This window comes from Zeugodacus cucurbitae, chromosome 5, assembly GCF_028554725.1.
Source record: "Zeugodacus cucurbitae isolate PBARC_wt_2022May chromosome 5, idZeuCucr1.2, whole genome shotgun sequence".
NCBI lineage: Eukaryota > Metazoa > Arthropoda > Insecta > Diptera > Tephritidae > Zeugodacus > Zeugodacus cucurbitae.
In genome coordinates, this window is record NC_071670.1 from 12,723,629 (window position 1) to 12,737,039 (window position 13,411).

The 13,411-nt window shown below is 30.4% G+C and overlaps 1 protein-coding gene across 2 annotated transcripts in view; it reads left to right on the forward strand.

The window, feature by feature from the left end:
* Nucleotides 1–1,116: 1,116 nt before the first annotated feature.
* LOC105218036 (ras GTPase-activating protein raskol) overlaps nucleotides 1,117–13,411 on the forward strand; it is a 76,267-nt gene continuing 63,972 nt past the window's right edge. The window contains exon 1 of one of the 2 annotated variants that reach the window (XM_054230716.1): nucleotides 1,117–3,726. In XM_054230716.1, coding sequence (XP_054086691.1) covers nucleotides 1,305–3,726 — 2,422 coding nt within the window. In that variant the 5' untranslated portion in view covers nucleotides 1,117–1,304. The remainder of the gene's footprint in view (nucleotides 3,727–13,411) is intronic. The other variant, XM_011193372.3, reaches the window with a different exon arrangement.

A 13,411-nucleotide genomic window follows, 5' to 3' on the forward strand; every position in this document is an offset into this window, starting at 1 on the left:
ATGGAAATAAAAAGTTAAACGCGCATAAATGCTTGCAAACTAAAATTAATCACATAAATTTGTGAGAAAAAAAAATATAAAACAGTGATTTTATTGTTGTAATTTGTAAATTTTTAGAAATATATATTGTAAAATTAGCTAGCGTTTACCGCTTTAAAGTGAAGTTTAGTGCGCAAATAAGCCGAAGTAATAATCTAGCTGTATACGCTGTTCTCTGCTTCATGCCTTTTCCCTATCGATTCTTGTTTGCTGTATGTACATAGCTCAAGAAAATGTGATAAAGAAAATAAGAAATAAAATTAAAAAAATACAAGTTAGAGTAAACGTAAAACGTGTTTGGAATTTCTCTCGCTAACAACAAAAACAACAGCGTATAAAGTGTATACAGAAAGACCAAAGATAAAACATTAAGAATGCAAAATATTGAAAATTGTTGTGCGGTAAATTAGCAAAAGTGTAAATAAACACATATAAAGTGTAAGGAAATGCAGTAAAATGTAAATGTTGCTGGCCCAATTGCAAGGAAGAAGTGTTGAAAGACAACAAAAATTCGACTATTTTTACAATACAAAGAAAGCGCTGTTGGAGGCAGTTACAGTCAAGTCAGTCTGCAAGACCAATTTGAAAGTCAAACTACAAGAATTAGTGTGGAAATTTAGGAATGTGTGAATAGTTTACACTTGTGATAGTGCAAAAAAGCAAACCTCGAAGTTTTAAAGTACTAAAAATTTGTGAAAAAAGTAAAAAGTGTGAAAACGAAAGGAGCATGTAAAGAAAAGTATATAAAAGTGAAAACAAGAAGTTGCAAAATTCATAAAAAAATATTTTAAAAGTACTAAATCGCATATTTTTGTGCAAAAGTTTCAAGTGTTTTTATATATATTTTTTTTATTGAAAACAAAATTAAAAAAATAAAAAAAGAATGTGTAAAATGTAACGTGTAAACTTGATATTTTATTTACAATATTTGAAACCAAAACTAAAAGTATTTGTGTTCAAATGCCATTTTTAAAGTGAAAACAATTAATAAAAAAAAGAATATATAATATTATAATTATATATAAAATATTAAAAAAAATTAATTTAAAAAAAAATAGATAAAAAATTATTTAAAAAAAAAATTAATTTAAAAAAATTAAAATAATTTCTTACAACACCAGCGCACGCTTACAGACGCCAAAGCGCCCAAACACACGCACACACACATATGTATGTAGTCAAGCATGATTGCGCCCGGTCATAGCCATAAACGCACTTAAACCCCAAACCCAGCACACGAACACTAACCAAAAAGTGCCACGAAAATGTTGCAAGCCATTGAAACAACGCCACAAAAATTCAATAACAACAACAACACAAGTATACTGCTTAGTACGTCGACTAGCGTCAGTAAGGCGCACGCCACACCCCCAACTGCCACAGCAGTAACAATAAATAACCAAAGTCAAAGCGTCAACGCTGAGGAGAAGCAACAGCGTCGTCGCTCAACATTCTATGTACCGCTTGTGATTGAGGACGACGACGACGACGACAACGAACACAACGCACAGGCGGCGTCACGGAGTCAGTCAAACGACTTGCCGTCAAGTCGTCAGAGTTTAGAGCACGCCGACACCAGCAGTCTAGGTGGACGCTCGAGCGCCTCCAATACCAGTACGAGCACAGCGCCGGAACGGAAGAGTGTGTCGAGTTGTGGTGGTAGCGCTAGCGGCAGTGGAAACGGCAGCAAAAGCAAAGCTGAAAAGAATAGTAATAATAATAATTTGAAGAAGTCGACATCGTTGAAGAACGCAAGCGCAACATCGAAAGTGGCGGCGTTGCTCTTTGAACGCACCAACAGTACTTTGGGTTTCGGCGCAAGCGGTAGCAACAGCAGCAGTGCCAGTAGTGCTGTAGTGAAACGCAATAGTGTAAAGAAAATGTCACCACCTTGTGGTTTCAATTGGACCATCAGTGGCAACACAGTCGATACAGATTTGGATGAGGATAGTGATGTGACGGTACAGGTAAACGCGCCAGCGGTCAACAAAAATGCCGGTAAGGAGAAATTAAAGCTGAGTCGTTTAACGCAAAAGTCCGAGAAACGACACAGCACGAGCAGTAAAAGCTCTGTAAATAGCAACGCCACAACCGCTTCGCTGCCGAACAGCAAGTCGTTGCAAAAAACAACAAATGTAAATGCCAAAACGAAGCGTTATGGCATCGTGCTAAACGGCATAAGTTTGGACGACGAGCACTTGCAAATCGCGCAGTCGGCGACGACGAATACAAACAACAAGTCGACGCCGCCAACAAAAACTCGTAGTAATCTGGTCGAGTTCAATGAGGACGATATTGTGCTGGCGACCCCCAACAAACAGGCGCGCAGCTCTAGAACCACACCGCCAACGCACGGCAAGCCAGCAACAACGAGCAGTGTTAATAAAAATATGAATAACAGTAGTGCTAATAGTGTGCGCACAACAACGCCGAGCAAACGTGCTGACAATTGGCGTAACATAGATGCGCACGATTCGGATATTGATGTTGTTGACGACGAATCGCTAGCGCATTCGGATATGGATACCGATGACAATCGCAACGATGGCGACAACGACGACGATGACGATGACTCAGAGATAAGTCGCATACAAACGAACACATCGACGCCGATCAAAATGATGAAATCACGTTCGCGCACGAATATCTTATCGGTGCCCAGTGTGGAGCAGCACAACCTACTGAGTGTAGCCGCAGCTGCTGTCAAACCGAATACAAACGCCACACCACCGTTGTTATTGCGCGCTAAGTCCAAAACGCTCCCACAAAATCTATCCCCTTCAGTTGTATTACAACAGTCGGAGGCATTGTTTGACGAATGCAATACGCGTACTACCGCTCAGACGAAAACTACAAAATCGCCGGGTGTTGGTGGTGGTGCTACGAGCACTTCGCGCACTGCACGTCTAATTGGTCCGCTCACCAAGGTACATCATAATCTATTTGGTGGTAGTGTGGCTAGTCATATTGGCGCTAGCGCTACAACAACAACGATCAACACTGTTGGCACTAACAAAAGTAAAGATGCCAACAAACTCACGCACAGTTCATCCACGTCGCTGATAACACAAACTTTTCCACCCAAACATTTATTCCTACTGAAATCCACATCAAAGTTACCCATAAGCAATACGTGCTCATCGACATCCATGAGCCTGGAACATAGTAAAACGAAAGCAACGAAGAGTTTTAGTACGGATACAACGATTACCTCACCAAAGAACGCGAGCGCTATACAAACGCAGGCGGTGACGTCACCACCAAAGAAATCGTTAAGTTTCATACGTCGTGCGCATTCAACGAAATTGTCGCGTAATAATTCGCTACTCAAATCGATCGCCAGTCAACATCAACAGAATATACAGCAGTCTGGGTCGTCATCATCAGCAACGTCTGCTAATATGGTCGACTGTTCGGGCAGTTGGGGTAAGGACTTCTATTTGAATTATGATGTGTGCCCGTTGGCGCTGGATGAGCTCGAAACGTATTTTCGTTCGGACCGTTGTACGACCTTAATACGCGAACGTTTTAAAATATTGGATATACCATTGAACTGCTCGGCAGCGGATGAGTCGCATAATCAACAACAGGATAGCTCATTGCGTGAGCTTGACACAAGTTGTAGTAGTCAACAGCTCCTAAGAGTACCCGGCACAACAGACGACGATGATGCAGGACATCATTCGGGTGAGTTGGAAGTGAAAAGTGTAGAAAATCGTGATAATTTGTTTTTGGTGGACTTTCTAAAATGAGGAAACTTCAAAACCAGATCTTTTGTCATACTTCTTATGAGTAGTCATCAAGTGTTATACTATTAGAGTCTGTGCCAAATCAATACTCATTGTTTGTAAGCTTCAAGTTTTTGTTTCGGTATTGCTAGAATCCTAGTGGATCTCTAAATAGATTATAAGTTGCTCTGCGCATCTCAAACAGAATCTGAAGCTCATTTTCAAGCTTTTCTCGCTGATTTAAGATTCCAAGCGGATCTCTAAATAGAATGTAAGTTGTTCTGTGCATCCCAAACTGAATCTGAAACTCATTTCCAAGCCTTTCTCGGTGACTTAAGTAAAGCTGAGATCCCCCCTTCTAGGGAGGCGTATTGATCTTCAGCTAGGCAAGTATTACATCTTCTGAATCTTAGAAGTTCTTCATGCTTCTAACGCCATAAATAGCTAATTTTCAAGCTTTTCTCGATGTCTTACATAAGTATAGCTTAGATCCCCACTCTAGGAAGGCGTGGTGGTCTTCAGCTAAGCAAGTATTACTTCTGAATCTCCAAAGATCCACATGCTGTCTATAACTACCATTGGGAGTAGGACTTCGAAAGTTATGTTTTTTATTTTGATTTTCAAGGTAACACTTTCTATGCCCCAAAACAGTTATCTATCAACTTATAAACGCTTATCAAGCAACGCCATAAATAGTATTACAACAAAAACGAAACCCAAAAAAGTACACACCAACCGTTGAAACAACAACACGAACAGCTGTATAGATACAAATATAAAAGATAAAGAATCAGAAAAAGTATAAATAAAATAAGACTACAACAAACGAGTAGAAGTATACATATATAAAACGAAATGACAAACTAGACGTGAGTGTAACCGTAGCCGACATGTATAATATGCCGCGGTCGGTGGTTCGTTAAGGCAATCGCACATGTGCGCTTATCTTCGTTACGGCGGGGATGGTCTGACAGTGACACAGAAAAACAGTCAAATGATTGATTAGCCAAAACAAATTAAACGTAATTACGCAGCGTAAGGCGAAGTGTAAGAGCCGCAATAGTGCATAGTTTTGATAACGGACAAAGCAGCGATGTGTTTCATATGCGAACCTGTATTTTTAGGGGGGTACAGTGTACTAATCAAGCATACTGGAAACTGAAAATTGGTGAGAGCACAGCAAGAATGTGGCATAAATCGTTGCAATTAAAAAAAATAATAAAGATAAAATAAAATTAACTTGCTGAAATTAAAAAAATAAAAATAAAAAAAAATCGGCGCCACATTTCTCATTACACCCGCTCGCCCGCTAAATAAATATTTCTATACAATTTTTATTTTTGATTTATTTAATTTTTTCATGGTTTATCGATATCAATGGCTTCTTATGTTTACTTTTCAGCGATAAGATAAGTTACTCGTTATCTTTAACTTTAAAACTTACTTTTCTGCGTAGTATACGTAATCTGTACGTAAATGCGCATATGTTATGGTTTTACGACTTTATATTTGTGTGGTTTTTAAGCTTGCAAACTTTGTAATTTTGTTTTAAGAATTTAACGAAAATCCGCAGCCAATCTTTCAAATATTTGCTAACCTCAAAATGGTATAAATATTTGCTAACCTCAAAAATATGTGTCCTAATTCATACAATGGTCTAGTATTTTCGTGCTGAAATTAATAATTTTGTCCATTTAATGTTATTTTTGTGTTATTTAGACACCAAAAATTTCTAACCTCAATTTTTGCAGTATTTTTTTCGGAAAAAACCCTTTAGTGAAGGGTTAAAAAAGTAGTTAGTTGAATTTTTATGTGTTAAAAATGAAAAAATCTTGCTCGAATCCCGAAGCTTTCAATACCGAAATTCAGTAAAACTTAAAGTAATATTTTAAAAACAATTTTTAAGATTATTTTACTTTTTCTTGCAGAACTACAGATCCCGAAAATTAACTATCGATTTACAAAAACTTTCAAATTATATTTTTTCTTATTCTAAAATTTTTCACGATTCTTTTACTTTTGCTAAACTCAAAACTATAGATCCCGAAAATTAACTATCAATTTGTACGCCGTTATTAGTTTTTATGACTGATATATAAATATATATATGATGTCAGGGTCGCAATTACAATTTTTTTATTTTTATTAAATTTTTCTTCCACACTTCCGTGATTTGGTATAACTTTTTCACTTAATTATTTATATAGTTAGTATGTATGTAAGTCATGAAAATAATAACAATTGCAGTGCCATAATGCGATTACTACACGCCGTCTATTGGCACCTGCTCGGCTTTATATGGTTCATTTCGATTTCGAAAATCTTGATACAAAATGAAATAATATTTTTGTTTAACAATTTTAAGCCGCTTTTCGCTTACACACTTATGCTGCGAGTAGTTGCTTTCAATGTTTTTTTTTTATTTTTCCTTTCAATTGCGTGGCCTTTCAACTCTTTGCGAAAGGAGTTAAAATAACAATAATAGCATATGCCGAAATTCAATTAAGTGCACGTCATTGTCATAGCACAGCACTCACATTGACTGTCAGCTATGAATAAAAGGCATAATAATGTGTTTTTTTGTTGTGAAAAAAATCAATAAAATTTAATTGAAAATGTTGTTACCGTTTGCTACTGTTGGTTGCAACATATTAATTTTAAATTACTTCAATTATAATTTCGGGATTGTCAAATGAAATTTTCGAGATGCGGTTGTTATTGAGTTGCGTTTGAACACTGTAAACATGTGTTTCGGCATCCCAATAGCCCCGAATTTCGGTATTTTGTTTATATTTTATTTACTTACATATATATATGCTAAAACAGCTTTTGCTCTAACATTAGAACGCAATAAATCAACAAATTAATATTTTTTCATTTTTCATTTTTTATAAAAAAGTTGTTTGATGAGAAGTCATTACGTCAGAAACAATAGAAAACTGCAAAAAGTAATTTTAATTAAAAATGCTGATAAACTGATGTACTGCAGTGTATACCAACCCAACCTATGTATAATGAGTGAATATTGTATTTTTTAACGATAAAAAATATTGGTAATACCTTTAGTTGCTTACTTAATATTTTTCTTACTACACAGTCTTTGGGATTTCAGCTTTACATATCGTGTAATTACATTACATATGTATGTTTGTATGTACTCAGTATTAGTAAGGCGTGAAAATATTAACTTATAATTACGCAACTTGTCGTAAAATAAAATAAAATAAATGAAATAAAATAAAATAAAATAAAATAAAATAAAATAAAATAAATAAAATATATTAATAATAAATAAACAAAAAATATCAACACTTCATTTATATAATTCTGATTCATAATAACAACAAAATTGTTTATTAATACTAACGGTGATTAACTAGCTCTCTAACAAACGTATGCACATACATACATATATAAATAACTATGTGAATGAAAACAAAACATGTCTGACCAGATATGAGCTAAAAGTGAACAAAAAACATTTACCTCAGAACCGTGTGCGATGTTCAAAACCTGTTTGCAACAATAATAATGCTAATTTGCTTACTTCAATATGTGCTTATGTAATAACTAAACAAAAGACTACAGATACTTCAATGACTTTGATTTGAAAAACAAAAAAAAAGACAATAAAATTAAAAATGAAATCAGAAAAAAATTGTGTGAATGTTTACACAATGAGTGGAAAGCTAATAAAAAAATGCCGTTAAATACGAAGTATAATAATCAAAACAAATTAAAATAATAAAAAAAATAAATAAATAAAAATTTTAAAATTATTAAATAGGAAATAAATTTTAAACGCATAAAAACGGGGAAAAAATAATAAACAAAATGATAAAAAATAGTAAAGAAATAAATACAATTATTATAAAAAGTTAAATAAAAATAAAATAAATAAATACAAATACTAAAAATTAGATAAAAAATAGAGAAAAAATTAGACAAAAAATATTAATGAAATCAGAAAAAAATTTTGTGAATGTTTACACAATGAGTGGAAAGCTAATAAAAAAATGCCGTTAAATACAAAGTATAATAATCAAAACAAATTAAAATAATAAAAAAAAAATTAAAAAAAATTTTCACATTATTAAATAGGAAATAAATTTTAAACGCATAAAAACGGGAAAAAATAATAAACAAAATGATAAAAAAAACGGTAAAGAAATAAATACAATTATTATAAAAATATAAAAAGTTAAATAAAAATAAAATAAATAAATACAAATACTAAAAATTAGATAAAATATTTAAAAGTAGATGTGAAAAAAAAATTATAAAGAAAAAAATAAAAATAAATTATAAAAAAATATAAAATTAAAAAAAAAACAAGAAAATATGAAAAAACTCTTTAAAAAAAAATATCAAAAAAATACCTTCATAATATAATAAAAATATTTGATATTTAAAATAAATTATTAAAAAATTAAAAAAAATAAAAAAATGTACAAAAAAAAATTACCTACCTACACTAAAAATATCTGATATTTAAAGTAAAATTATTGTATCTACTTTTTTTCGCAGCACACAAAAAATTATAAATTTAAAATAAAATATTAAACGATAAATTACAAAAATACAACAAATAAAATATTAAATAGTTTAATGAAATATTTTTTTTATTTATAATAAAAATGACAAAAGTATTAAATAAGAAATAAATTCTAAATACAAAAAAAAAATAGAAATTAAAAAACAAAAAAAAATAAAAATAACATAAAATTATAAAACCGAAAACGTTTAAAATGTTAAAGAATTATGTGTAAATATTTCACTGAAAGCGAGATGAAAAAAGTAATAAAAAAGAAATTAAATTTTTATAAAATAAAAAATAAAAGAAAATATTAAAAAAAATACATAATAGTAATCAAAAATGCAATAATAATAATAACAAATATATTAAAAATTTAAAATAAATAAAAAAATATATATATTAAATTTAATTATTAAAAAATAAAAAAAATAATATGACATAAATATTTGATATCTCAAATATTATTTATTAAATATATTTCTTTTTTCACAACTCACAAAAAAAATTTAATAAAATATTAAAAGATAAATTACAAAAATACAATAAATAAAACATTGAAAAGTTTAATGAAATAAATTTTATATATAATACAAAAAAAAATTATAATCAAAAATGCAATAATTAATGTATTAAAAATGTAAAATAAATTAAAAAATTATATTATATATTAAATTTTTTTAATATTAAAAAATAAAAAAAATATTTGATATCTCAAATATTATTTATTAAATATATTTCTTTTTGCATAGCACACAAAAAAGAGTAAAATAAAATATTAAAAGATAAATTACAAAAATACAATAAATAAAACATTGAAAAGTTTAATGAAATAAATTTTATATATAATACAAAGCAATTAAAATAAAAATGTATAAATGAAAAAAAGAAGAAATATAAAAAAAAAAAATATTAAATAATATTATAAAACCGAAAATATTTAAAATGTTAAAGAATTAAGTGAAATATTAAAAAAGCGAGATGAAAAAACTAATAAAAAAGAAATTAAATATGAAACAAATTAAATATTAAAAAATAAAAGAAAAAAAAGAAAATATTAAAAAAAATAAATAATAATAATCAAAAATGCAATAATAAATATATTAAAAATTTAAAATAAATTAAAAAATTATATTATATATTAAATTTTTTTTAATATTAAAAAATAAAAAAAATATTTGATATCTGAAATATTAATTATTAAATATATTTCTTTTTGCACAGCACACAAAAAAGAGTAAAATAAAATATTAACAGATAAATTACAAAAGTACAATAAATAAAACATTGAAAAGTTTAATGAAATAAATTTTATATATAATACCAAAAAAAAATTAAAATAAAAATGTATAAATGAAAAAAAGAAGAAATATAAAAAAAAAATATTAAATAATATTATAAAACCGAAAAATTTAAAATGTTAAAGAATTAAGTGAAATATTTAAAAAGCGAGATGAAAAAACTAATAAAAAAGAAATAAAATATTAAAAATATTAAATATTAGAATATAAATGACAAAATAAAAATATAATATAATAAAAATATTTAATATTTTTCTCAGCACACAAAAAAATTGAAAAGTAAAAATTAAATATTAAATTACACAAATAAAACTAATATGATATTAAAAAATAAAATCAAAAATGCAATAATAATAATTAATATATTAAAAATTTAAAATAAATTAAATAATGTTTTTTTTGCAGCACAAAAACTATTTCCAAATCTAAAATTTTTAATAACAGTTATTCTTACATTCTTACCTTGCTTTCAACCACCAAACGGCGCATAAACTGTAAAAAACGCGCCACTCAAATCTCGTTTTCAACTCAGCTGTCCGTCCAACGAGCGCTTAAGTCGCGGCAACATACACTACCAGTGCCATACTTTTGCAATGACTCAGCTTGAAGTTGAGTTTTGTTTGCTTTACTTTTTGTATACTAAAACGGACTTCTTTTGTCTTCTACGCTTGCTGTGCGCCATTTGACATTCACAGACGGCGCATGAGTATGCATACATACGTGTGCCCCACAGCCAGCATTGTGTGTTTGACCCCAACTGTATAGTAGTATATGTATATATGTATGTAGATATTTGTCTTTAAGCGGAATTCATGTTGAATTTCATAGAATTGTGCGCCATGCGTTGGGGCATACGCAGAAAACTCAAATAAATCACTTCGAATTAAAAATTTAAATTGATTTTATATATAAAAAAAACAGATAAAAGTTTTAATTGATTTTTTGCATATAATTTTTGAAAGTTCTACACTGTCTAAAAAAATTTTAATTATTATTTATTTTCACCAACAATTGTTTTGTCTGCACATATTTTATTCCACGAATTTCCCACAGCGCTGCATCCGGTTTTGGCATAATTTTTTTCATCATCAACGTTCTGGCATCCGCTCAAATAACAATCGCGCCATGCCTTCTTCCTTCTTTCACCATAGTACAAAAACACTTTAATCCACAGCCAACCAAAAAATCCATAATCGGATATGGCATTTTGAGGTAAACAAAAGCCGCATACGTACAACCGGAACAGCAATTGAGCTTGTTTGTTGTACACCTGAGATAAATCACTGCGTACAGCTTATGAGTAGAGGCTGCAAGAGAAGTGCTGCTGCGCGGTAGATTTATTTTGAGTTTGTGTATAGTATTTGTTTGTGTTATTTACTTATAAACTACCACAGCTCCACCTACACATAGTCAACTAATTATGCCTGTATAATTGGTAATTGCGGGTAGTCGCTTCGTTGAAGAATTCATTTTTTACATGAATAATTCCAATGAAATGTAATTTCTCATATCTTTGTATTTGCTTGTGTGCCTACTTTATCAGCGCTCAAATCACTTTGTTCACTTGCGTCGGCAAATAAATACATACATATATTTCCATTATTTTGGCATTCTATTTCGTATATTGCTGCTCCGCGCATTAGTCAGCATGCAGTCCAGCTGTTGCGCACAATCTCTTACAACTTGTTGCCGCGCATGTTCTCACAATTGCTGTTTAACCCGCCATTCAAGCGTATGACGCGTATTCTCTTGCGTCAGCAGTTGGCGTTCAAAATCAAAGAAAACAAAAAAACAATTATATGAAAAAAGTGTAATTCAATCAGTCCGTTTCTTAACAATAATAATTCTACTGAAACCCTTAAGCTTACCTGTGGTTTAGACTATGGACAATCCCTTACCTGCTGTTCATTGACTCTTGTATCACTCATTCGCCATTGCATTTTTCGTTAATGAGTCAGTATCTTCGACTACACAAATCAATGAGGGCTGGTTAAATTGAAAACGGCAATAAATTATTATAATTAAATGTTTAATTGGAATTCCTTTTGGGCGAAATTAATGTTGAATGAGTTATGCTTTCTTTCATGGTTTAATTTTTTTTTTAATTTTATCGAAAGCAGTGGCTTTGCTTGCTTGCAGTTTTATGTGTAATTAAAAATCATTGCTATTTTCTAAATTTACTTTAATCCACAAACTCACAGCTCTCACAAACACTTTAAATTCATTTTCTACTGTTTTAATCTTTTACTCATCACTTTTAACTGCTATTTTGTCTATCTACTTTTCAACGCTAACTTCACATTACATGCACTCGCTGTTGCACTCACATCTTCAACCATTCGCTGCATTTCGAACAGTACCTCACATGATTCGTCAATTTAAGTTTAATCTAAGTATGACATACATTTGTGCATGCTTTCCATGCGCTTCTGCCTGCTGCCATCTTCATCAATTGACTGCCCGCCAACTTTGTAGCGTTGCTGTATGCATCATTAAAATTTTGTAATGTTGCAGCACGACAACAACATTCTGTTTGCGGTTAATGCGGAAATGCATGTTTATTGCCGATTGCGCCCGTTCATGTTAAATTGCCTATAATGAGTTGTGTGTTAAATGAGAAATTAGTTAAAGTGTGGAATTCGTTGTGGGCCTATGTCGAAAACAAAATAAATTTGTAGTAATTGTGAAGTAGTGGTAAAGAGTTATTTTCAAACAAAAAAAAAAATAAGATTAAAATAAAAATTAAAAAAAAAAATTTAAAAAATTAAAAAAAAAAATTATTTAAAAAAAATATTTAAAAGAATTATTTAAAAAAAATTAAAAAAAAAAATTAAAAAAAAAAATTAAAAAAAATTTAAGAAAATTGAAAATAGTTTTTTTTTTGCATTTTGAACGTTCAAAGAGTATAGGTATGAAATTCGACTTAATTTATCATTTTTAATTTTAACAAGTAAGAAAAGGCTAAGTTCTGGTGCAACCGAACATTTTATGCTCTCGCAATTTATTGATGTAATTTTATTAAGATAACACAAAATTTTACCCATATATTCCGCATAAAATCCACTAGAATAACGAAAATCATCATAAATAGTACATGAGGGCTGAGGAAATTTCTGAACCGATTTTACTCATTTACATCACCAAGATACACTATATTGAAGACGCTCATTTTTCAATTTCGCTACGATATCTCACAGATTAATATGTGGTATAAAGGAAGTTTGATTAACCGAATATAAGGTATATGGCAGCTAGGCTAGTTATGACTCGATTTTAACCATTTTTGGTACAAGAAAAGATTCCCTCTGAATTAAATTAAGATATCTGCGAGATTTACCGCTATTTTCGGTGAAAAATTACCCTAAGGCACTGAGTTCTTCATGTTCGATATCCGGGGCCTTGACAAGTTATAGTCCGATTTTGATAATTTTTCCACAAGTGATGTCACAGCTGAAATACAGTATTTGTGTAAAGTTGTATTCCGTCATCATCATCATTGTTCCCTAATGTTTATATTATAAAGTGAAGAAATCAGGTGGAATTCAAAATCCAGTTATATGGAAAATGGGTGGGGTTGTAAATCGATTTCGCGCATTTTTCATCCGTGTCATCAGTGTGTAAAGAAAATATTATATAAGAATTCGAATTACGTTGAAATCGGTCGAGTAGTTTCTGAGATATGATTTTTGACCCATAAGTGGGCGACGCCACGCCCATTCTAAAAAATAAAAATAAAAAAATCAACACAGCCCTACTGCACTATTGTAGCCACTTGTGCAAATAACTAATTTTTTGCTACTTAAATTTGG